The sequence below is a fragment of the Anguilla anguilla genome, chromosome 11 (genome assembly GCF_013347855.1).
Source record: "Anguilla anguilla isolate fAngAng1 chromosome 11, fAngAng1.pri, whole genome shotgun sequence".
Taxonomy (NCBI): domain Eukaryota; kingdom Metazoa; phylum Chordata; class Actinopteri; order Anguilliformes; family Anguillidae; genus Anguilla; species Anguilla anguilla.
In genome coordinates, this window is record NC_049211.1 from 41,271,932 (window position 1) to 41,299,158 (window position 27,227).

The 27,227-nt window shown below is 43.6% G+C and overlaps 1 protein-coding gene across 1 annotated transcript in view; it reads right to left on the bottom strand.

Moving 5' to 3' along the window:
* Positions 1-27,227, bottom strand: part of LOC118207254 (immunoglobulin superfamily member 1-like) — a 124,472-nt gene that overhangs the window by 92,055 nt on the left and 5,190 nt on the right. The window contains exon 2 of the mRNA XM_035380642.1: positions 14,019-14,312. Coding sequence (XP_035236533.1) covers positions 14,019-14,312 — 294 coding nt within the window. The remainder of the gene's footprint in view (positions 1-14,018; positions 14,313-27,227) is intronic.

The window sequence follows — 27,227 nt, forward strand, 5'->3', positions numbered from 1 at the left end:
ATTGTAAGCATTTTGTGCCCCAGCTGGACATACAAATACAAATAGCATGCAAAAAGCAGCATAGGCAATGAGCAGCATTGGAGAGGTCTGTAGGTTTAAAAAGGTGCTCCGTTTGTGAGGTCTGTATGTGATATGTTGAGTATGAGAACATGTAGTGATGTGTGTATGTGATTGGCTGAGTATGAGAACATGTAATGATGTGTGATGTGATTGGCTGAGTATGAGAACATGTCGTGATTTGTGTACAGTATGTGATTGGTTGAGTATGGGAACATGTAATTATGTGTGTATGTGATTTGCTGAGTATGAGAACATGTGATTACAGAGGCTGACCGATGGTCGGCTGTAGCCAGAGTTTCTTTACTAAATGTCGCTCATGTCACTGACTGTTTAAAAATACCAACAGTTCCATAGTTGCTATGTGTCAAATCAATCAATGCGTCAATCAAATTTGTAGGTATGTTGATTTTTTATTCTAAGCAGTGCAGAAGTGAAATTTTAATTCCTAAGGCTACAAAAACTACTGCAATAATTTAACATGAACACCAGAGCGGATATGGTTGTCTCGCTCCTAACCGGGACTGTTATTTTAAAAACAGGAACACAAGCAAAATACAAACAAAAGGCTACCACCCAGTGAGCCTAACTATACGGGTCTTTTGGGCCCTGGCTAAAGTCGGGCAGCTAAGCTGCTAACCGACAAGACAAATAGTAGACAAAAGAGTGGTCAAAAAACAAGCACAGTTCAGTACACGTTTCAGTTCCTCACACAGAAAATGGGTCAAAAGGTAATTGGGCACTCAGACAGAAAACAGGTCATTCACAGGTTCCAACACAATATCTGCAGCACTCACACAGTCTTTTCACAAAGCAAACTCCAAACTCCCACACCTTCACAGCTGTATGGGCTCCTACTTATACTGAGCTTCATTAGGTAGAATGGCTTTCAGATGGGTTTAACAAGGGGGCGGAGCTGGCAATTGGAAGGGGGTGGAGCCACCGGAATGGAAATACCGGCCTTCCACTACAGCTCCCCTCATGGCCTTACAATATATATATATATATATATATATATATATATATAGCGAGAGTAGATACTCATCTTAAACAGATACCAGTAAAACCGTCTTGTACCTCACAGGCAAGGTGCTATGTGTGCTTCCAAATAGAAAGATGCTACAATGACAAAATATCAAAGGCAATAACAGGAAAACCAGCACAACTCTGCTCCAGATGATATGAATGCATTACATATAATATTACAGGCATTTTGCAGATGCTCTTATCCAGAGCAACTTACACAGCTTTTCTGTATACAGTAGCATTTACATCCAATTATACAGCTGGATATACACTGAAACAATGCAGGTTAAGTACTTTGCTCAAGGGTAAGACGGCAGTGTTCTACCCAAGAATCAAACCTGTGACATTCAGGTTGGAAGACCAGTTCCTTACCCGTTACCCTTTACCTTTGTTTTATTTTATTTTTGCATTACCTTCATTATTTTAAAATAGAACACATGAGCACATCCTCAAAGCGGGCTTTTTACTCCCTTTCTTTTGTGTGTTACAATTTGCCACTACTGTTTAGTTTTCTGTGTTGGTACTTTTCTGTTATAGGTTGCAGGTGGTCAGACAGTTTTCTTTTTTAAGACATTTTTAGATGGTTAGGCCAGAAAGTCACCTGTGGTTTCTTTTAGATTAGAGTAGTCTAGCTCTGGTCTGTTTTCGGCCTGAACCATCCTGTTCTGCCTACATATGGTAATGTGTTCTGTTTTGTTGTCTCATTGTTTGTAATAAATATTTATTTTTTATTAATTTTTATATTTATTATCTTTTGTATATAGATTTTGACTCCTTGTTTAGTTTGTTATGTTGTAGTCCATGGTTATTGGAACTTCGATTGGCTTTTGGGACGTAACAGTGTCCTACTAGGGAATCGAACCAAGGACCTTTAGGTTACAAGACCAACTTCGTATCCATTGTACTACTCTGCTGCCCCAATTATTTTCAGGAGCCATCTTGATTGCTCTGCTCTTAATAGTCATTCCGAGACCATGCATTCAAACATGTCCTCTCCTCAAGGATACGTATGCCAATTCACTGCTTCTTTTCACATCGCAGTGCATGAGCTGGGCTTGCACTGGTATGAGCTGGAAGAAGAAGCTTCTTGTGCAGCTTGGTTTGTGTTTGTGTGTGAGAGAGAGAGAGAAACAGACAGATAAACACTGTAATGTCATATATTTTTATATGTAGTTCAAGGTGACTATAGTCTGTTCAACAACAATTGACACAAAAGTAATGTTAAACACTTAGCACTGTTTTTACAGACCCAAACTCAGTTAGGGACCGTTCTCACAGCTCTCTTTCCGAAGTGGTTGCTCAGGTAATGTGTTAATTTATTTTTATTGTGACACTATCAGTGAGATACACCGGCAGCAGATCTCAAAAACTGCAGCGATGAAACGATTAAAGGCCGTGTGGTCGGGCACTGTCGCAGAAACCAAGCGGCAAACGGGTGCAGAGTGACAGAGGATATGGGTTTTTTATTTCGTTCGTTTTTTTTTTATTTTCAAAATCTTCCATCACAAGTGTCCTAGTTTTCGCCTAATACCTAATAATAGAGGCAGCTGCGATGACCACAGCGTAGGCAATGTACTTATCTGATGTCTAAAGCAAGAATGAAGCCTCATGACACATTTCTGTGCTTTCCATTTTGTAAGTAATCTTTTTGTTTACTGTTGCACTGCTGTCTCTTTCTCCATTTGATGTTTGTAACTGATTTGTTGTTTGTCTAATGTCTTGTGTAACTTCATAACTTTGTGTTTTATGTCAGGTCCCCCTTGCATAAGAGATTTCGATCTCAATGGGGTTTTTCCTGGTTAAATAAAGAAATCTACATGTGAATATGTAGAAGTGGTGAAATAAATGAAAGAATTCATGTATGGTTAAGACTGACTAAAGTGACATTATTATGATTTTATATATTATGCCTTGAATCTTACTGATCATGATATGATAGGTCATGCAGTGCTTCCATATACATGCAGACCTAACATACATGATCCGGCCGACCAATGGTGTAACTTCGCCACTCACTCCGTCACTCACTCAGTCACAGACATTTGCGTTTGTAGGGCTGGCCCCGCTGTTGCAGTCCAGCCAATAAATGAAAGAATACATTAGTGGCGGCTGGTGACTCTTTGGCGAGGACAGGAAGAAAACCAACCCATGGCGTCATGTTATTTTACACTATTTGGCTACTTATCTCTACTTTCTTATGTTCAAGTTATGTTATGATGTTATGTTCAAATGTAGCAATAATCCAACAAGCAACCTAATGCAAACTTACTATACAACTAAGGTAAGTAATGCACCTGAGGTGTATCCCCACCTTCCATAAGGAACAAATATCATATTATTGGGATGGCAGGTATGCCATCCCGCCAAGTTATGCCTTGGCGGGGGCATGCCCCATACCTATACAGCACCGAGAGTTTGGCACTTTTCAGGGTTCCCCACAGAAATAACCAGAACAGCCACAGACACTCAGCCCTTAAAAACATTAAATTCTGTACATTCTGACCCCATTTCAACAGACATATTTCACAAACAACTTCACATGTCCACACAATAAAGCCCCAAACTAAGGGGATTTTGCGTTTTCTCCTTCTTCTTCTTCTTCTTCTTCTTCTCTTTCTTCTTTTTCTTCTTCTCATTCTTATTTTTCCTGCCGCCTATCCCCCGAACAACATGTCTCCCCATTGGACATTTTACTGACACCAGCCAAATCTTCACCTACACGACCCAATCAAAAACTCGCATACACACGCAAAATACTCATACCTTTTTACTCTGAAACATTTCTAATCTACACAGCTAGTCCACTTGTGGCCTAGTGGGCAAGGTTACAGTCTTGGGATCATAGGGTCTCAGGTTCAAGACCAGCTAGGAACATGTATCTTTAACCTGCTTTTACCCTCACTAATAATTGTCTACTACTTCTCAATTATTGCTTTTGCACCATATCTACCCGCCGTTCACCGAATGTATGACATCATCACCCTATGCCAAGAATCTCGGAGTGGTGATGGACAACAGGCTGTCCCTCTCCAAGAACATCGCAGCAGTAAGCCGGGCATGCAGATTTTTCCTGTATAACATCCGCAGAATCCGCCCCTTTCTCACCACCTACTCAACGCAGCTCCTGGTCCAAGCAATGGTTCTATCCCGCCTGGACTACTGCAACTCTCTTCTGGCTGGACTACCGGCATCTGCCACCAGACCCCTGCAACTCATTCAGAATGCTGCGGCTCGTCTGGTCTTCAACCTCCCCAGACACTCCCACGTCACTCCCCACGATGGTGGAATGACCTCCCTGTGGAGGTCAGAACAGCTGAGACACTGACCCATTTCAAAAGACGACTGAAGACCCACCTCTTCAGGCTGCACCTCTCCCCATCCCTCCCTACCCCCCTATAAATGACTGTAAGCTTAGGGTTGTAACTAGGCAGCTGTTTCGTAGGTGACTTAGGTGCATTAACTGTCTTAACTACTGCTTGTATTTTTTCCATAGACTGCGTTGTTGCCGTTCTCGTTGTTTAGTGTTAATCAGTTTAACCTTCAGGGTCCAAGTTGAACTATGCGGTTGTTCCCTGCACTTGGACCGGTACTGCTCTCTAGGGGTTTCATCATACTTGTTCCTGGTTATGGTTATACACTTTGTTGTACGTCGCTCTGGATAAGAGCGTCTGCCAAATGCCTGTAATGTAATGTAATGTAATGTATACACTGCATTATGATGTACCGTCTGCACGTTCAATTATTAACCGGCTACAATATTGAAAAACCATATGGATTCAACGGGAGCTCTTCTGTGCTTACTGGCCTGTGTTCTTCTTTAAAACCATGGACAGGTTTGCTAATGATATTTCACGCATTGCATAGCTATATCATGGTGCTGCACTAACAAAGTCACAGACTGGTAAAGGATTGAATCCCGCCTCGTTTTCTTACGCTTTTATATTTTCTTTACCAAAACTCACTCACAGACACCCATATACGGCATTTCATGACGGCAAATGTATTCCTTTTATAATATAATATAATACATAATATAATAATATTGTTCAGTTTAATTCACAGACAATCACATGCAATCACAATAATACACAGCAGGACTAAAGTACATATGTATATGGAAGCATTGCATGACCAATCATATCATGATCAGTAAGATTCAAGGCATAATATATAAAATCATAATAATGTCACTTTAGTCAGTCTTAACCATACATGTATTCTTTCATTTATTTCACCATGTCTACATGTTCACATGAAATGTAGATTTCTTTATTTAACCAGGAAAAACCCCATTGAGATTTAAATTGCTTTTGCAAGGGGGACCTGACATAAAACACAAAGTTATGAAGTTACACAAGACAGTCAACAAACATCAAATCAGTTACAAACATCAAATGGAGAAAGAGACAGCAGTGCAACAGTAAACACAAAGTTTTACTTACAAATTGGAAAGCGCAGAAATGTGTCATGAGGCTTCATTCTTGCTTTAGACAGATAAGTACATTGCCTATGCTGTGGTCATCGCAGCTGCCTCTATTATTAGGTAGGACGAAAAGTAGGACGCTTGTGGTGGAGAATTTTGAAGAAAAAAAACAACGAACAAAAAAAAACCTATATCCTCTTTCACTCTGCACACGTTTGCCGCTTGGTTGCTTGATGCGACAGTGCCCGACCACACGGCCTTTAATCGTTTCATCGCAGCCGTTTTTGAGATCTGCTGCTGGTGTATCTCACTGATAGTGCCACGGTAAAAATAAATTAACACGTTACCAGAGCAACCACTTCGGAAAAAGAGCTGTGAGAACGGTCCCTAACCGAGTTTGCGGTCTGTAAAAACAGTGCTAAATGCTAACGGTGTTTAACATCACATTTGTGTTCATTTTTGTTGAACAGACTATAGTCACCTTGAACTACATATAAAAATATATGACATTACACTGTTTGACTGTCTGTTTCTCACACACACACATACACACACACAAGCACATGCGTGCACACACACACACAAACACATGCGTGCACGCACACACACACACACACACACACAAACACAAGCTGCACAAGAAGCTGCTTCTTCCAACTCATACCAGTGCAAGCCCAGCTCATGCACTGCGATGTGAAAAGAAGCAGTGAATTGGCATACGTATCCTTGAGGAGAGGACATGTTTGAATGCGTGGTCTCGGAATGACTATTAAGAGCAGAGCTATCAAGATGGCTCCTGAAAATAATTGGGGCAGCAGAGTAGTACAATGGGTAAGAAGCTGGTTTTGTAACCTAAAGGTCCCCGGTTCGATTCCCCAGTAGGACACTGTTACGTCCCAAAAGCCAACCGTTCAAGCCAAGACGTTCCAATAACCAGGGACAGCAACATAACACACTGACCAAGGAGTCAAAATCTATATACAAACATAGAAGATTTATTACAAACAATGAGACAACAAAACAGAACACATTACCACATGTAGGCTAAACAGGATGGTTCAGGCAGAAAACAGACAGCTAGGCTACTCTTCATCTGAAAGAACCTGCAGTTGACTTTCTGGCCTAACTATCTAAAAATGTGTGAAATCTCTATAATAAACTATTTTTTAAAGCCCCCTTCAACCGAGGTGTCTTCAGGCTTTATCCAGTTGACTGTTAGGACACAGGTGTGCATCGTCAAGCAATCAAACCCCAATCAGCTCCACCTGCAGGATTAAGACATGCAGACTCCAAATCAAGAGAATGTAACAGACACCGCTGCTGTACCCTTGAGCAAGGTACTTAACCTGCATGTATCCAGCTGTATAACTGGATACAATGTAAATGCTAAGTAAGGATGTGCTTATGTGTTCTATTTAAAAATAATGAAGGTACTGAAAAAAATAAATGTGCTCTCCAGTTACATAAGTTTCCCAATTTACATTACAGCCATTTAACAGACACTCTTATCTTGAGCTTCTTTCACACTATTTACATTGCATCCATTAACATAGTATCAATTCATATAGCTGGATATATACTGAAGCAATGCAGGTTAAGTACCATGCTGTACCCTGCCCTATGCGAAGAATGACATGCAGAATGACACTGATTAGAAGTAATGCGATGACCAGGGCTGTGTAAGAGTGCAAACTATCCCTAATGGCAATTCATGAAAAAACTCCTGTATTTCAAAGCCATGTTTCACCAGATATTACATTAAGCCTTCAAGCCCATAAGATGCACATTTTTATATATATTTTTAGTAAGTCTACTTTAATAAATGATACAAATATGTCATGTAATATTTAGCAAAGAAATAATAAACTCATGCCACGCTGTGTGGTCAGGTATGGTCAGTTTGGTCAGCCAGTTCCTCCCCACTGTGTACCACTTTCCGGCGTGATACCCATCTCCAGAAGGCTGGATTCACAATGATTGACAGAAAGAGGAGGACTGCCACGCCCACACAGATCCGAACCACATTCTCCACAGCACGGTAAACTGAGGGAGCAAAAAAACAAAAAAGTCAAGGATTGAAACAGGCTGTGGGAATATAAACTACTGTAGATACATTTCAGAATTTGGCAACAAATTTTAGTCTGCTCGAACAAGCATTTCATGTACATTTCTGTAATGCTAATCAAATACAATCAGACCCAAAACTAGGCTATTTTGTGACTCCATTATATACACCATATAGACATAAGTATGTGGACATCTGACATCCAACATCTGATTCAGAAAAACAGGCATTAATATGTAGTTGGTTCACCCTTTGCTTCTATAACAACAGGTGTTGGATGGGGTTGAGATCAGGGCTCTGTGCAGGCGAGTTAAGTTACACTAATCTCAACAAAACCATTTATATATGGACCTCGCTGTTTGCCCATGGGAATTGTCATGGTGAAACAGGAAATGGCCTTCCTTAAACTGTTTCTTCAAAGTTGGAAGCACAAAATCACCTAGAATGTCATTGCATTAAGATTTACCTTCACCGGAACTAAGGGGCCGAGGCCAAATCAAAAACAGCCCCAGACCAAGCGGTTTCCAGATACTTTTGTTCATATAGTGTATAATTGGAGCCTATTTCTCAGTGCATAACTATGTGCATCTATATGACACAAAAGCCAGCAAAATTATTATTGACTAACCAGCCTTCAGCTACAACTGAGATATCCAGGTTTCTGACAAAATAACAACTGAACCTTATGAATCTCTGCATTTAATGCTCTTTATGAGACTGTTGTCAGGGTTCTGTCATTTCGTCCTGCCTTATTGAAATATCCCACCTGTAATGCACATTTATAGTCATGCTGCAAATTCAGCATCATGCCTTTACATACAGTGCCATCCTAAACATTCACATCCCTGATAAAAATGAGCAAAGGCTGGATGAAATAAACAATCTCAATAACAATCTGGGACAATTATACTGGGACAATTATATTGCATTAGTATAAAATAATACAATTCATTTTTCAGCATTCTGTCTTTGCTCCTCCTGAATGAATAATTTTGGAGGGTATTGTATATGTCCTCTTTTTTCTGTCTGTCTTAGTTGTAAATTTCTACCATTATTCAGATTCAGAATGGGATTAAACATAAAATGTAATACAATATAATACATTTTAAATTACATTGCATCTTTCTATTTAACATCATAAATCAAAAACAGAGCTCAACTTATATTAGAAATAAGTGACAATGTATGATGCACAAGGATACAATGGATATGTAAATTGATTTAACCGTTTATTTGTCTGTGATCTCAATTATAAATTGAACTTACTGATATGGCTTGGCATGAAGCCTTCACTGATGAGGGAGTAGTACGGTCTGTCTGTCCTGTTCCCACTACATCTATATTCACCATCAGAGGAGCTATCCCAGAATCCCACTGTGTGCCTCTCTCCAGTGTGGTTTAGTGAGATCTGTGTTCCGTCTCTGTACCACGTGTAGTTCCAGTCAGCAGAAGTAAAGCCCTGAAGCTCACACCTCATTGCTAGAGTGCCTTTAGTGATGAAGACCCCCATCCATCCTTCATCCAGGGTCACTACCGCCTGAGGCAGAGCTGCAAGATCATACATTGCTTATCATCCAGCTCAACATGTTACATGGGAAAACAGATGTAGGTCATTGAATCTATAATCCACTAGGCCTTACATTGCATGGTTAATGGCAGAACGTTACTGTAGTTGGAGTGATAGGTCTCTCTCCCTATCGTGGCACATGATAGCAAAGAAAAGGGAATTCCTCTTCACATTGGTGGACAGCTGGTGAAAATTTTTGCTTTCTTAATAGGTGTATGTATTGCGCTGTACATCAGTTATAATATGCCAGAACCATGTTGCTTTTTGACATTAAAGTGAATAACCTGGCAGGGTTCATAGCCAATAGGACCTTGCAAGTGAACTCATGAATGGAACAAATAGCTAGGAATTGTATGCCTAATACTGTAATAGTTTATTTTAATTTTATTAATAAAATTACTCACACATTTTGTTTCAGGCCTAATAACTCAACAGGCCTGACAACACAATCGTGCTCTAAATAAAATAAAAAATAATGACTGGGCTTCAGATTTATCACAGAAAGTAGTTATATGACATCATGAATTTGCATATTTCAGTGTCTTAAGTGCATTAATTTGCATATTTATCCCTGTTCATTATATTCCCATTGCACATGAGAGGCAGCTGATTGGCAGCTCACTCCCACTCCTCTTAACTCAATTATGGCACCGATAACTGCCAAATGGATTTTTCAAAATCTCAGTCGAGGTGACAGTTTTTACTGAGTTAATGTAAGGCAGTGCAAGCCTGACACACGCATAATGGTAAATGGTGGCAAAGAGCTTGCAGTTCTAACGTATCAGTTTACTTCGGTCATGTAAAATAAAACATATTTACCTCGAACACTCAATGTAGCAGAGCTGCCAATCAGAGAGTGTACAGATGCTCTCCTTCTAAGTTCTCCTCTGCAGGTGTACAGTCCAGCATGTGACTGATCAACAGAGAGGATTGTGTATGTGTCTCCATTTACACTGCTGGAGTCAGCCTTGTCTACAGCAAGCTGCTGTCCATCTCTGTACCATTTATACACCCACTCTGTTGAGTTGCTCTGAATTACACACCTCAGAGTCACTGTTTCACTGGGGAAGAACCTTTTCCATCCAGATTGCACAGTCAGATGTGTTTGAGGTAATACTGTAAATCAATACAAAAATATTGAATTATAAACTGAAAGTATCGTAAAACGCTTTCTTCATAGTTTTATTAAATTACTAAAGCACATGAATAAAATCCACACTCTGCTATTGTAATAGTTCTCACCAGATATTTCTAAAGTCAGAGGATCACTGTGGTCTGAGTAAAAAGGTTTTGTTCCTCTTGCAGCTCTACAGCGGTACTCTCCACTGTGGGCCAGAGCAGCAGAGCTGATGGTGAAACTGGACCCATCAGTCCGGCTGTTGCCAGTGTTGGGCACAGTGTGTCTCAGTGGGTCTTTGTACCAGAGATACTCCCAGCCTGCAGGATCTCCCCCAATCCCACAGCTCAGGGTGACTCTCTCTCCTGTGTACATCTCTCCACTGGGGGGATTCTGGGTAATAACAGGCCTTGGCTTTTCACCTGATAAAGGTATAGCATGTGCTCTGTGTCATTTAGCATTAATAGATACATTCTCCATCACATACAAGATTATATGTAGGGCCACCAGTAGGTCTCCACCATGTGACCAGCAGGAATCTAAACCTGTAATTCACTGATTATCCTCCAGGGGTACCCATAGGCACTCAACTGCATAGTCAAGTGACTGTTCAGACAACTGAATTTCTAATTGAGCCATTTATAAAACTTTAGTTGTTCTAGTTAATTAGGTAATAAATTAGTTGATCTAATATTGTGACAGTCAGGCAGGAAGGTGAACATGGACTTATTTTTAAATGCTATGAAATGCATATCTTTGAGCCAGTGGTCCACCCTCCTGGAACTGGAGGGCCACAGGGTTTGCTGGCTTACATTGTTATTCAGCACTTGAGTAGCACAGAAATTGATCAGTTAAAGCAGTAGATTAAACGGTTAACTCAGGTTACCTGCTTACTTTGGTCTCAATTGGTCGCTGATCTTAAACATAAAACAAAAACCAGCACACTCTGTGGCTGTCCAAGACCAGGATTGAGTATTGCTTACGTAAAAAGCAAAACGCATCCATATAAAGTAGGGGTGTCCAATCTAATCCGAAAATGGCCAGTATGGGTTCGGGTTTTTGTTTTTGCCCAACTCTATGATACCACATTCTACTAAAGGTCTTCACTGCAGACTATGATTAGTTATTTAGTTGACTCATTAACATTATTTGTATTTTTACTATTATTCTGCAAGTCAAACATTGTAACTGCTCTCATTTCTATTGTAGTTGGTTCACACTGCTTCTAACAGACCCTATTATGCCACTTTACAATATATAAAAATACTGCATCATGGCTATTTTAATAAATAATCAAATGTAATTAAACGCATGAGTGTAGCTTGAAAACACTGCCATCAACCATCATCTGTACTTAATTAGTGGCAATTACATTATCAACTGAGATTATTGAGGTGGTGCAAATAGGATAATGATTTGAGGAGGGGCGTGACAAAGAGGCTATAGTGACCTCTAGCTGGCGAAGGACTGAAGTACAATGTGAGAAAACAAGGGTAGACAAAATGGAGGCCCTAATCATAGGATTAAAGAATGAAGCAATTGTCACAAACCCATCAGACACATTTAATATAAATTGTCCATGGAAAGACTGGATAATGGAGTTCTGACACCCATACACCAGTACTTCAAACTGGCAACTCACTGTAATTCAGAGCAAGACACATCAGATCATATTATACAAAACCGTATTTCTTGGTCCAAATAACATTGTGAAATTTTTTGTTTTTTTCTCAATTTAGTTTGGAAGCAAAGAACACATGACATGCAAAATGTTCAGGTAAAATAAATCATATTTACCTCGTACAGTCAATGTAGCAGAGCTGCCAATCAGAGAGTGTACAGATGCTCTCCTTGTAAGTTCTCCTCTGCAGGTGTACAGTCCAGCATGTGACTGATCAGCAGAGAGGATTGTGTATATGTCTCCATTTACACTGCTAGAGTCAGTCTTGTCTACAGGAAGCTCCCTTCCATCTCTGTACCATTTATACATCCACTCTGTAGAGCTGCCCTGAATTACACACCTCAGAGTCACTGTTTCAGTGGGGAAGACCTCTGTCCATCCAGTCTGAATGGTCAGCTGGGCTTGTGGGAGAGCTGAAAGTTTACATGACAGTTTATTGCTGTAAATGGAAGCCTTCATAAGACACTTGCTTTCAAAGATGCATTCTGATCTTTCAATGGGTTCCACCAGATATTTTTATTAGGCTGAATCTAAATGTCCAGTCTTCCCCGCATGTGCAGACTGGCAGTCTTAACGGGCACATACCCATGAAGTCCAGAGCGGGTAGAGCTGCCCAATTCTACAATTCATCAAGTCTGCAGGGGAGCTCATGAAGACTTCCAGAGAGTCCGCTTCGGTGCAGACTCCCCCGGACTTTGCCAGTGGGATTACCCAAAATTCACAGCAATAAGGAAGTGATGATATAAAAGACGAGAAGGATGCAATGCCAGAAGAACAAAAAAAAAAATAAAAACATGGCGGGAAAACAACCATGGGAGGTTTTCCGATGCAAGGTGAGCATAATTAATATAACCTGAATGTATATTGCGGACATTGATTTATTTATTTTTTATTTTGAAATTAGTAGTGGTCATATCCACGACAACGAGTGAGGTCTGATGTCCAGTCCCCTAGTGTGGAGTGCGGACATTTGGATTCAGCCTTAGATATCCACAAAGTAAACAAGTAACATTGTGACAGGCAGGGTATCCCTCTTCTTATTCCCCTCTTGGGTACAAACAGAGCAATTTTATATACTGTGTTAATAAAAATAAACACAATATGACTGTTGCTCATACTGTCCACATTGAAAATGAAGAACTTTTCACACTTATGTATCAGATTCAGATTAACCAGTCTGCTGACTTTGGACTGAACTGCTTTTTTTGTAAACACATGTGCAAATTGCAGAAAGAAAAGAAATCATAATTACCTCGTACAGTCAATGTAGCAGAGCTGCCAATCAGAGAGTGTACAGATGCACTCCTTGTAAGTTCTCCTCTGCAGGTGTACAGTCCAGCATGTGACAGATCAGGAGAGAGGATTGTGTATGTGTCTTCATTAACACTGTTCGAGTTAGCCTTGTCTACAGGAAGCTCCAGTCCATCTCTGTACCATTTATACATCCACCCTGAAGAGATGCCCTGAATTACACATCTCAGAGTCACTGTTTCAGTGGGGAAGACCTCTGTCCATCCAGACTGCACGGTCAGATGTGTTTGAGATAATACTGTAAATCAATACAACAATTTTGAATTATAAACTTAAAGTATCATGAAATGCTCCTCATAATTTTATTAAATTATTAAAGCACATAAATAAAATCCACACTCTACTATTGTAATAGTTCTCACCAGATATTTCTAAAGTCAGAGGATCACTGTAGTCTGAGTAAAAAGGTTTTCTTCCTCTTGCACCTCTACAGCGGTACTCTCCACTGTGGGCCAGAGCAGCAGAGCTGATGGTGAAACTGGACCCATCAGTCCTGCTGTTGTCAGTGTTGGGCACAGTGTGTCTCAGTGGGTCTTTGTACCAGAGATACTCCCAGCCAGGCTCTCCCCCAAACCCACAGCTCAGGGTGACTCTCTCTCCTGTGTACAGCTCTCCACTGGGGGGATTCTGGGTAATAACAGGCTTTGGCTTTCCCCCTGATAAAGGTAAAGCATGTGCTCAGTGTCATTTCTTAGCATTCATAAATATCAATGGTCTTCATTACATTCCAGATCATATGGGTAAAGACTAAAGAAAACCTCCCAAACTCACCAAACACATTTAACACAAGTGATCCACGGAACGACTGGATCACAGGGTTTTGTCCTCGTTCACCCTGACACAGGTACCTTCCACTGTCTGACTCCCTTACAGAGTGCAGGATGTGCTTTTGTTGGCTTTCAGTACTGTGGGCATAGAGGCTCTCTAATCTTCCCTGGGTGTTTCTGCTCCAAAAATATCTCCAGCCAGACCCTTTCCTGATGTCACAAGCTAAGCTAACAGTTTCTCCTGTGAACATCACTGAGGCTGGGGGATCTGTGACTATGACAGCCTGAGGACGATCAGCTGAAATGGAAATCATTGAAGAGATGTTGTTTAAAAGTTCTATTTCTTATCATTTGTTGAAGCAAAAAATGAAGCACTATTTGAGGGGAGTAATTTTCCATTACACTACTCACCAGAGACTATTATGGTATGGATGTTACTGAAACCTTGCTCATTTCCTTTTACAGCTTCACACTGATGCATTCCGCTCTGTCTCTCACTCACATCACTCAGGACCAACACAGACACAGAGCTATTACAACTGGAGGTCAAAAGTTGTGTTAGACCCCCCTGTCTGCGTCTGGTCCACACAAATGTCCATCCCTCAGATTCAATAACCTGACAGGTGAGAGTAATTGTCTCTCCTGGGAACACATCTGGCCATGGAGGATTAGCAGTCAGACGTACAGCAGGACTTGACTGTGCAGCTGAAACAGTTATGAAAAACAGAATCAAATAGTTTTAAAATACAGAGTATCAATACATGAAGTATTTAATATATAGTATCAATGAAAATATGCATTCTGCCTTGAAATTTAAATTTAAATGAACTACATTACATTTGCTAAATGTAAATTTTCCCTTTACGTATCCTAAATCTTTCCTCCTTTCTTGAATTATTTATACTGCAACAACAAACTTTGAGTTTGTCAGAAAGGATGGGTTTTGGAAAGTTGTCATGCTCTTCATGAATTCTGGTTTATTCTGTTCCACAAATCAAATGCATGGTAATTATGTCCCTGTCAAAATATAGATGTTAGGAACTTAATATCTATACCTTTGTGTACACCAAAAACCACCAATGCATTGGCATCTGAAACATGGAGAAAGAAATGTAAATTGAAACGTCTGATCCAGTGTGAATGAACGTTAGTATAAAATGATTTTATTACACTCTCAGTAAAAATGGTTGTTTGGCTTCTCTTCATAGGGAAACCATTTTTAGTTTTTATGGAACCCTCTATGGTTGGTGTGAAAAATGTGAAAGCTCCTAGATTGAAACATTTTGCCTGACAAAGAACCCTTGAACTAGTCAGGGTCCCTCCATGGAGACACAGAAGAGCCTTTTTGAACCCTTTTTTCTGAGAGTGTATTTTCACTTTGAAAACACCGATCCTTTTTTTTTTTTTTGCAATGCTGTATAATGTCCAATTTTTGAGTAGCTAAATGTGATAGTGTATAATTTTCACTCACTCCATCTTTCATGCAGTATAGTAACTTCATAAGCTCACAATAGTTCAGCGATTATTGAAGTGTGATTGTTCACAAGAGACAGTCATACGTTTGAAAGTATGTGTTGCATGTTTTCATAAAGTTAATTGTGAAGAACTGTGCCTCTTTCACAATATTGTGCAGTCAAATTTACAGATTAGCAGTCACAATAATACACAGCAAGACTTCTGCCCATAACAGGAATTATAAATTTATTCAGATTTTCCACAACATAGCTGTTTTTGTAATGTCTCACATACTATACGTATTATGCATTGTAATCATAATTCATATATTTTACCAGATAAGTATTGCTTGAAATTGCATTAAAATTCTTCTACTTACAAAGCAGAAAGAACATGGTGTCCGGCTTCATCCTGATTACTAATACTGTGCAAATGCCCCACTAGAAACCACAAGGACGTTTTTGTTCACCTCAGTTTCCACAATGCTTTGCAAAGAGGAAATGCAACAGGCACAGCAGTGACACAGCTGAGACAAATGCAGTGCCTGCATGTAGTTATGGTCTCTACGGGCCCCTTAGAAAATGCAGAAATTCATTTAAAATTGGTGTGATATATAGCCGAACATTGCAGGCATATTCTCCCTACCAAAACAGCTGCCCTCTTAGGAAGGTAGAAAGATAATTGTTTATTGCTCCAGTGATTAGTTTGCAGACAGTAGTGGAGTGTGTGTGGGGGGGGGGGGGTGTGTCTCTTTGATTGCAGCTCTCAGGCTCTGGAAATATACTATTTTGAATATTAGAACAATTCTGTCACTGTCCTTTTTTAAAATGTAAAAATAATTTTTTTACAAACTCACTTTTAATGCCTTTTTATTCTTAGTTCATTTTTTTCCTTTTGCCTTTAGAAATGAATTTATTTGCTCTGATGTTTTTGTTCATTATTGTAAACTGAAATTGTAAGCATTTTGTGCCCCAGCTGGACATACAAATACAAATAGCATGCAAAAAGCAGCATAGGCAATGAGCAGCATTGGAGAGGTCTGTAGGTTTAAAAAGGTGCTCCGTTTGTGAGGTCTGTATGTGATATGTTGAGTATGAGAACATGTAGTGATGTGTGCATGTGATTGGCTCAGTATGAGAACATGTCGTGATTTGTATACAGTATGTGATTGGTTGAGTATGGGAACATGTAGTGATGTGTGTATGTGATTGGCTGAGTATGAGAACATGACAAGACAAATAGTAGACAAAAGAGTGGTCAAAAAACAAGCACAGTTCGGTACACGTTTCAGTTCCTCACACAGAAAATGCGTCAAAAGGTAATCGGGCACTCAGACAGAAAACAGGTCATTCACAGGTTCCAACACAATATCTGTAGCACTCACTCAGTCTTTTCACAAAGAAAACTCCAAACTCCCACACCTTCACAGCTGTATGGGCTCCTACTTATACTGAGCTTCATTAGGTAGAATGGCTTTCAGATGGGTTTAACAAGGGGGCGGAGCTGGCAATTGGAAGGGGGTGGAGCCACCGGAATGGAAATACTGGCCTTCCACTACAGCTCCCCTCATGGCCTTACAATATATATATATATATATATATATATATATATATATATATAGCGAGAGTAGATACTCATCTTAAACAGATACCAGTAAAACCGTCTTGTACCTCACAGGCAAGGTGATATGTGTGCTTCCAAATAGAAAGATGCTACAATGACAAAATATCAAAGGCAATAACAGGAAAACCAGCACAACTCTGCTCCAGATGATATCAATGCATTACATATAATATTACAGGAATTTTGCAGATGCTCTTATCCAGAGCAACTTACACAGCTTTTCTGTATACAGTAGCATTTACATCCAATTATACAGCTGGATATACACTGAAGCAACGCAGGTTAAGTACTTTGCTCAAGGGTATGACGGCAGTGTCCTACCCAAGAATCAAACCTGTGAACTTTAGGTTGGAAGACCAGTTCCTTACCCGTTACCTTTGTTTTATTTTATTTTTGCATTACCTTAATTATTTTTACATAGAACACATAAGCACATCCTCAAAGCAGGCTTTTTACTCCCTTTCTTTTGTGTGTTACAATTTGCCACTATTGTTTAGTTTTCTGTGTTGGTACTTTTCTGTTATAGGTTCCAGGTGGTCAGGCAGTTTTCTTGTTTAAGACATTTTTAGATGGTTAGGCCAGAAAGTCACCTGTGGTTTCTTTTAAATTAGAGTAGTCTAGCTCTGGTCTGTTTTCGGCCTGAACCATCCTGTTCAGCCTACATATGGTACTGTGTTTTGTTTTGTTGTCTCATTGTTTGTAATAAATCTTCTATTTTTGTATATAGATTTTGACTCCTTGTTTAGTTTGTTATGTTGTAGTCCCTGGTTATTGGAACTTCGGTTGGCTTTTGGGACGTAACAGTGTCCTGTCAGGTAATCGATCCAGGGACCTTTAGGTTACAAGACCAGCTTCTTACCCATTGTACTACTCTGCTGCCCCAATTATTTTCAGGAGCCATCTTGATTGCTCTGCTCTTAATAGTCATTCCGAGACCACACATTCAAACATGTCCTCTCCTCAAGGATACGTATGCCAATTCACTGCTTCTTTTCACATCGCAGTGCATGAGCTGGGCTTGCACTGGTATGAGCTGGTAGAAGAAGGTTTTTGTGCAGCTTGTGTTTGTGTTTGTGTGCGTGTGTATGTGTGCACGTATGCGCTTGTGTGTGTGTGTGTCAGAGAGAGAGAGAAACAGATAGATAAACACTGTAATGTCATATATTTTTATATGTAGTTCAAGGTGACTATAGTCTGTTCAACAACAATTGACACAAAAGTTATGTTAAACACTGTTAGCACTTCGCACTGTTTTTACAGACCCAAACTCAGTTAGGGACCGTTCTCACAGCTCTCTTTCCGAAGTGGTTGCTCAGGTAATGTGTTAATTTATTTTTATTGTGACACTATCAGTGAGATACACCGGCAGCAGATCTCAAAAACTGCAGCGATGAAACGATTAAAGGCCGTGTGGTCGGGCACTGTCGCAGAAACCAAGCGGCAAACGGGTGCAGAGTGACAGAGGATATGGGTTTTTTATTTTGTTCGTTTTTTTTTTATTTTCAAAATCTTCCATCACAAGTTTCCTAGTTTTCGCCTAATACCTATTAATAGAGGCCGCTGTGATGACCACAGCGTAGGCAATGCACTTATCTGATGTCTAAAGCAAGAATGAAGCCTCATGACACATTTCTGTGCTTTCCATTTTGTAAGTAATCTTGTTGTTTACTGTTGCACTGCTGTCTCTTTCTCCATTTGATGTTTGTAACTGATTTTTTGTTTGTCTAATGTCTTGTGTAACTTCATAACTTTGTGTTTTATGTCAGGTCCCCCTTGCATAAGAGATTTCGATCTCAATGGGGTTTTTCCTGGTTAAATAAAGAAATCTACATTTCATGTGAACATGTAGATGTGGTGAAATAAATGAAAGAATACATGTATGGTTAAGACTGACTAAAGTGACATTATTATGATTTTATATATTATGCCTTGAATCTTACTGATCATGATATGATAGGTCATGCAGTGCTTCCATATACATGCAGACCTAACATACGTGATCCAGCCGACCAATGGTGTAACTTCATCACTCACTCAGTCACTCACTCAGGCACAGACATTCGCATTTGTAGGGCTGGCCCCGCTGTTGCAGTCCAGCCAATAAATGAAAGAATACATCAGTGGTGGCTGGTGACTCAAAAAATTGGCGAGGACAGGAAGAAAACCAATCCATGGCATCATGTTATTTTACACTATTTGGCTACTTATCTCTACTTTCTTATGTTCAAGTTATGTTATGATGTTATGTTCAAATGTAGCAATAATCCAACAAGCAACCTAATACAAACTTACTATACAACTAAGGTAAGTAATGCACCTGAGGTGTATCCCCACCTTCCATAAGGAACAAATATCATATTATTGGGATGGCAGGTATGCCATCCCGCCAAGTTATGCCTTGGCGGGGGCATGCCCCATACCTTTACAGCACCGAGAGTTTGGCACTTGTCAGGGTTCTCCACAGAAATAACCAGAACAGCCACAGACACTCAGCCCTTAAAAACATTAAATTCTGTACATTCTGACCCCATTTCAACAGACATATTTCATAAACAACTTCACATGTCCACACAATAAAGCCCCAAACTAAGGGGATTTTGCGTTTTCTCCTTCTTCTTCTTCCTCTTCTTCTTCTTCTTCTCTTTCTTCTTTTTCTTCTTCTCATTCTTATTTTTCCTGCCGCCTATCCCCCGAACAACATGTCTCCCCATTGGACATTTTACTGACACCAGCCAAATCTTCACCTACACGACCCAATCAAAAACTCGCATACACACGCAAAATACTCATACCTTTTTACTCTGAAACATTTCTAATCTACACAGCTAGTCCACTTGTGGCCTAGTGGGCAAGGTTACAGTCTTGGGATCGTAGGGTCTCAGGTTCAAGCCTAGCTAGGAACATGTATCTTTAACCTGCTTTTACCCTCACTAATAATTGTCTACTACTTCTCAATTATTGCTTTTGCACCACATCTACCCGCCGTTCACCGAACGTATGACATCATCACCCTGTGCCAAGAATCTCGGAGTGGTGATGGACAACAGGCTGTCCCTCTCCAAGAAAATCGCAGCAGTAAGCCGGGCATGCAGATTTTTCCTGTATAACATCTGCAGAATCCGCCCCTTTCTCATCACCTACTCAACCCAGCTCCTGGTCCAAGCAATGGTTCTATCCCGCCTGGACTACTGCAACTCTCTTCTGGCTGGACTACCGGCATTTGCCACCAGACCCCTGCAACTCATTCAGAATGCTGCGGCTCGTCTGGTCTTCAACCTCCCCAGACACTCCCACGTCACTCCCCTGCTCACTACCCTCCACTGGCTGCCTGTTATAGCTCACATCAAATTTAAAACATTGGTCCTAGCATACCAGGCAGTCAAGGGATCAGCCCCAGCATACCTCCACAAGATATTTCAACCCTACATGCCAGCCAGATCCCTCCGTTCTGCTACCTCAGGACGCCTAGCACCTCCCCCTCTTCGCACCTGCACTTCCAGAACACGTCTCCTGTCTGTTCTGGCCCCACGATGGTGGAATGACCTCCCTGTGGAGGTCAGAACAGCTGAGACACTGACCCATTTCAAAAGACCCACCTCTTCAGGCTGCACCTCTCCCCATCCCTCCCTACCCCCCTGTAAATGACTGTAAGCTTAGGGTTGTAACTAGGCAGCTGTTTCGTAGGTGACTTAGGTGCATTAACTGTCTTAACTACTGCTTGTATTTTTTCCATAGACTGCGTTGTTGCCGTTCTCGTTGTTTAGTGTTAATCAGTTTAACCTTCAGGGTCCAAGTTGAACTATGTGGTTGTTCCCTGCACTTGGACCGGTACTTCTCTCTAGGGGTTTCGTCATACTTGTTCCTGGTTATGGTTATACACTTTGTTGTACGTCGCTCTGGATAAGAGCGTCTGCCAAATGCCTGTAATGTAATGTAATGTAATGTATACACTGCATTATGATGTACCGTCTGCACGTTCAATTATTAACCGGCTACAATATTGCATATTGCATTTCTACTAACTATATTTCTTCACTTGGCTACCGTACAAAACCTTCTTATCAGCAAACGCCACGTTTCTACATTCATGTTACCTCGCCCTGTTCTCTATCTAGCCACATACAAACAATTACTACGTATGTACGTTCTGCAACTCCCCTTTAAAACATTACATTTAAAATCATGACTCACTTTTAATTATAACTAATACTACTGAACATGAGAAAAGCACATCAGTGCAATAGATTTCACATGTTACTTAACCCTCTACCCTCTAAGCACTTTGAGCATTTGGAAAAGTGCTATATAAATGTAATTAATTATTATTATTATTATTATTACTTTAACAACTAATACTTTATACAGACTGTTATATAAGGAAACTAACCTCGCTCATGGTCACTTCATTTACATCGCACTATAGTCTGTGATCATGTCAACCTTCACCTACATGCCCATTCTGCTAAAATCATATTGTTTCAACTACGCAATTTCATAATTTCTCCTCATTTCTCTCACACTGTTGTTATTTTCTCATATGCAAAGCCTGCTGGGACCTATGCGTCGGCTCCTATTCTCCACTATCAGGTTTTCCGGTTCTAGCTTAGCAGAACAGCGAAGAGGATTCCTACCTGCAGATAAGCCTATCAAAATGCCTTATAAACCTTACAAACACTAAAAGTGCATCTCCACGAAATAACAGACAACGGAGCAGGACAGAAGGGTACACAAGTTGCGACCTAGGGAGCTCTAATTCTACGGGCTTGCTGATTCTGTCGTCAATCAAGGCTTGTTGGATGGCCGTCAAATCCGTAAATGGGCTACATACACTGGCCATATTTCACCTGCGTTTCTGATGCGTTTACACTTATGCCACTGCACCCTTTGTTACAGCCAATGTTTTACATATATAGCAAACCGAAACTGCTAAACGGTACACGCTCATCAGACTACAAATTCACACAAGAATAGCCATAATCCACAACCATTTCTTACAGGGTCACTTCACATTTCTCACTCTCATAATAAAACGCTTTGCAAAAAGAAATGATATCTCATAAAAAACACGTTTTCAATGTACAAAAATGCCAAGTTATTCACACATACAAGACATACACCGTCTATAACTAATTCATTCAGACTGCCAAAATCCAGGCCTGCCTGTCATGGTCCTGTTTTCCTGTCTGTGTTTCCCCTGTTGGGCCGCCAGATGGCGGCACTTCTGTTTTGTGTCCTGCTCCCCTCCTGTTAATTGTATGATTGTTTCATTGTCTCGTTATCCCATCATTGTTCCCACCTGTGTCTTATCCCCTCCTTCTGGTTTGATTGTTTTTTGAGTTCACCTGTGTCTTGTTACCCCTGTCTATTTAAGTTCTCTGTTCCCTTGACTCGGGTGCTGGTTCCTTGTGTTTGTTTCCGATGTTGCAAACTGTATGTACCTGCTTGTATTTTGTGCCTGACTGTGTTTTGTTTGACCTTCCCTTGTGCTCTGCCTTCCCGTGTTCTGCCCTGCTTGTGTTTGTTCCCAAATTCTGTCTGTTGCAAACCGTACGTACCTGCCTGTACCTTGTTCCTGACTTGTGTTTTGTTTGACCTTCCTTTGTGCTTTGTACCTGCCTGCGTTTTTTACCTGTTTGTGTTTGTTCCTGAGAAGTGTTTGTTTGTAATGCCCTTGTGCTCTGCCTGCCTGTGTTCTGCCCTGACCGTGTTCCGCCCTACCCATGTTTGTGAGTTCCTCTTGTTTTCTGTTTCATTTGATATGTTTTGAGTTTGTTGTTTTGCCCTTTGTGGCCTTGCCTGTTCCCTGTTTGTGTTTGCCTTTTTTGTGTTAGTAAAATCTTTGTTAATTTTCCCTTTTTGAGTTTCGTGTTTTTTTTCCCCCACTCTGCGCCTGGGTCCCAGCACCCGTATTGTCACAGAAGGAACCAGCCAGTTTGGGACCCAGCAGAGGTTTTTTTTTTTTTTTTTGGTTTAAAATGCCATCGGGGTGGTGAGAGCTTGAACCTCCCAGTGCCCGGGGCGGGCGGTCGCGTAGGCGCCGTGGTCGGGCTGCCTCCCGGTCGGCCAGACCTCCAGCTGATCAGCCGGCGGATCCTGACCCTTTTGAGGGGTCTCGGCTTGCGATCTTCCCAGGGTCCGGCCCGCGGGGGTCCCGCCGGTCCCGTCCGGCTGCCCAGCCGGGTTCCCTACAGCTGTGGTCTGTGCTCCTGTCCCCTGCCCAGCCCAGATGGCAGGGCCCTCGGCCTGCTCCACCCCAAGTCCCAGAGGGACCTTCACGGCCTGCTCTGCCCCGAGTGCTGGAGGGACCTTCACGGCCTGCTCTGCCCCGAGTGCCGGAGGGACCTTCACGGCCTGCTTGCCCCGAGTGCCGGAGGGACCTTCACGGCCTGCTCTGCCCCGAGTGCCGGAGGGGCCTTCACGGCCTGCTCTGCCCCGAGTGCCAGAGGGGCCTTCACGGCCTGCTCTGCCCCGAGTGCCGGAGGGGCCTTCACGGCCTGCCCTGCCCCGAGTGCCGGAGGGGCCTTCACGGCCTGCTCTGCCCCGAGTGCCGGAGGGGCCTTCACGGCCTGCCCTGCCCCGAGTGCCGGAGGGGCCTTCACGGCCTGCTCTGCCCCGAGTGCCGGAGGGGCCTTCACGGCCTGCTCTGCCTCGAGTCCCGGAGCGGCCATCACGGCCTGCTCTGCCTCAAGTCCCGGAGCGGCCTTCACGGCCTGCTCTGCCTCAAGTCCCGGAGCGGCCATCACGGCCTGCTCTGCCTCAAGTCCCGGAGCGGCCCCCAGAGCCGCCTCGAGCCCCGGAGAGGCCCCCAGAGCCGCCTCGAGCCCCGGAGAGGCCCCCAGAGCCGCCTCGAGCCCTGGAGAGGCCCCCAGAGCCGCCTCGAGCGCCGGAGAGGCCCCCAGAGCCGCCTCCAGCCCCGGAGGCCCCGCCTGCTCTGACCCTTCCGCGGAGGCCGCCTGCTACACCCAAGTTTCGGGCTTTACTTGTGCCTTGAGCCCCGGGGGGGCCTCCGGAGCCGCCTCAAGCCCCAGGGGAGCCTTCGCAGCCGCCTCGAGTCCCGGGGGGGCCTCCGGAGCCGTCCAGAGCTCCGGAGAGGCCTCCAGAGCCGTCCAGAGCCCCGGAGAGGACAACGGTCCCATCTGTTGTCCCGCAGGGGCCGCCACAGACTGCTCTGGCCGCCCCGCAGGCTAAGCCACCTGCCTTGCCCCCTGGCGTTCGTGCTCCCCCTGGCGTTCGTGCTCCCCCTGGCGTTCGTGCTCCCCCTGGCGTTCGTTCTCCCCCTAGCGTTCGTGCTCCCCCTAGTGTTCTCGCGCCCCCCAGTGTCCGTTCTTTCCCTAGTGTTCTTGCTCTCCCTAGTGTCCACACCTTGCCCCCTGGCGTTCGTGCTCCCCCTGGCGTTCGTGCTCCCCCTGGCGTTCGTGCTCCCCCTAGTGTTCTCGCGCCCCCCAGTGTCCGTTCTTTCCCTAGTGTTCTCGCTCCCCCTAGTGTCCACACCTTGCCCCCTGGCGTTCGTGCTTCCCCTGGCGTTCGTGCTTCCCCTAGTGTTCTCACGCCCCCCAGTGTCCGTTTTCCCCCTAGTGTTCTCGCTCCCCCTAGTGTTCGCCCTCCCCCCAGTGTCCGTCCTCCCCCCAGAGTCCGCACTCCACCTAATGTTCCCACGCCACCCAGTGTTCCCAACCGTGTGTCTGTGTGTTCCCCGGCCCCCGTGTCTATTTGTCTGCCTGCCTGTTTGTCTGCCTGTCTGCCCACCTGTTTGTCAGCCAGTATGTTGGCCTGTCTGTCTGCTCCCCAGGCCGTCAGCTCGACGGCTAATGTGTTCTCCCGCCTGTCTGCCTGTCTGTCGGTGTGTCAGTCTACATGTTTTTTGTCATGTCTGCCCATTTGTCAGTTTGTGTGTCATAGTTCACCCCTCTCCTTCCCTGTCTGTCTGTCCCTTTGTGTGTCTGTTAGTCTAGCCGTGAGCCTCCCCGCCTGCTTGTCACTCTGTCTGTCCCATTAAGTCTCCCTGTCGTTTTCATAGGTCCGTGTCTGTCCGTTCCGTGTTTTTTGTCCAGTCTAGTCTCTGAGTCTGGTGTCTGAGTCAGGTGTCTATGTTGAGTCTGGTTTCTGTTTAGTGTTCTGTCCGCGTTCAGTTCTGTGTCCTGTCTCCGTCAGTCCGTTCCTTGTCTGTGTGTAAGTCCAGTCCGTGTCTGTTTTTTGAGTCCAGTTAGTTCCTGTGTCTGTGTGTTGGTCAGTTCAGTGTTTGGGTCCAGTTCCTTGTGCCCAGTCTCATTCTGCCTTGTCTTGTCCATTCTTGTCCCTGTCTACTCTATCCCAACCCTGTCTAGTCCTGTCCTGTTTTCCCTGTCTGAGTTCATGTCCATGTCTGTCTTGATTCCAGTCCTGTTCCATCCCTGTGCCCGGACCCCGTCCGGCTTCTGTTCCTGTGCCTGTTCCCCCGTCCGAGTCCAGTCCCGAGTCCCGTTCCCCCGTCCGAGTCCAGTCCCGAATCCTGTTCCCCCGTCCGAGTCCAGTCCCGAGTCCTGTTCCCCCGTCCTAGTCCAGTCCCGAGTCCTGTGTCCCGTTCCAGTCCTGAGTCCCGTCCTGTTCCTGTCCAGTCCTGTTTCTGCCCTGAGTCCTGTGTCCAGTCCTGTTCCTGTCCAGTCCTGTTTCCAGCCCCGAGTTCCCCTCCAGCCCCGAGTTCCCCTCCAGCCCCGAGTCTTGTTCTTGTTTTGTTCCTGTCCTGCCCAGTCCAGCCCCGAGTCTTGTTCTTGTCTTGTTCCTGTCCTGTCCAGTCCAGCCCTGAGTCTTGTCCTGTCCAGTCCAGTCCTGTTCCTACCCCAGTTCTGTGTCCAGTCCCTGTTCCTGTCTGAGTCCTGTCTCTAGCCCCCACCCTCTGTTGACTCCCTCCCCGGGTCGGCCTCCTGGGACATCAGGAGCCGTCCCTTGGGGGGGGGGGGTACTGTCATGGTCCTGTTTTCCTGTCTGTGTTTCCCCTGTTGGGCCGCCAGATGGCGGCACTTCTGTTTTGTGTCCTGCTCCCCTCCTGTTAATTGTATGATTGTTTCATTTTCTCGTTATCCCATCATTGTTCCCACCTGTGTCTTATCCCCTCCTTCTGGTTTGATTGTTTTTTGAGTTCACCTGTGTCTTGTTACCCCTGTCTATTTAAGCTCTCTGTTCCCTTGACTCGGGTGCTGGTTCCTTGTGTTTGTTTCCGATGTTGCAAACTGTATGTACCTGCTTGTATTTTGTGCCTGACTGTGTTTTGTTTGACCTTCCCTTGTGCTCTGCCTTCCCGTGTTCTGCCCTGCTTGTGTTTGTTCCCAAATTCTGTATGTTGCAAACCGTACGTACCTGCCTGTACCTTGTTCCTGACTTGTGTTTTGTTTGACCTTCCCTTGTGCTTTGTACCTGCCTGCGTTTTTTACCTGTTTGTGTTTGTTCCTGAGAAGTGTTTGTTTGTAATGCCCTTGTGTTCTGCCTGCCTGTGTTCTGCCCTGACCGTGTTCCGCCCTACCCATGTTTGTGAGTTCCTCTTGTTTTCTGTTTCATTTGATATGTTTTGAGTTTGTTGTTTTGCCCTTTGTGGTCTTGCCTGTTCCCTGTTTGTGTTTGCCTTTTTTGTGTTAGTAAAATCTTTGTTAATTTTCCCTTTTTGAGTTTCGTGTTTTTTTTCCCCCACTCTGCGCCTGGGTCCCAGCACCCGTATTGTCACAGAAGGAACCAGCCTGTTTGGGACCCAGCAGAGGTTTTTTTTTTTTTTTTTGGTTTTTTTTTTTTTTGTTTAAAATGCCATCGGGGTGGTGAGAGCTTGAACCTCCCAGTGCCCGGGGCGGGCGGTCGCGTAGGCGCCGTGGTCGGGCTGCCTCCCGGTCGGCCAGACCTCCAGCTGATCAGCCGGCGGATCCTGACCCTTTTGAGGGGTCTCGGCTTGCGATCTTCCCAGGGTCCGGCCCGCGGGGGTCCCGCCGGTCCCGTCCGGCTGCCCAGCCGGGTTCCCTACAGCTGTGGTCTGTGCTCCTGTCCCCTGCCCAGCCCAGATGGCAGGGCCCTCGGCCTGCTCCACCCCAAGTCCCAGAGGGACCTTCACGGCCTGCTCTGCCCCGAGTGCCGGAGGGACCTTCACGGCCTGCTCTGCCCCGAGTGCCGGAGGGAC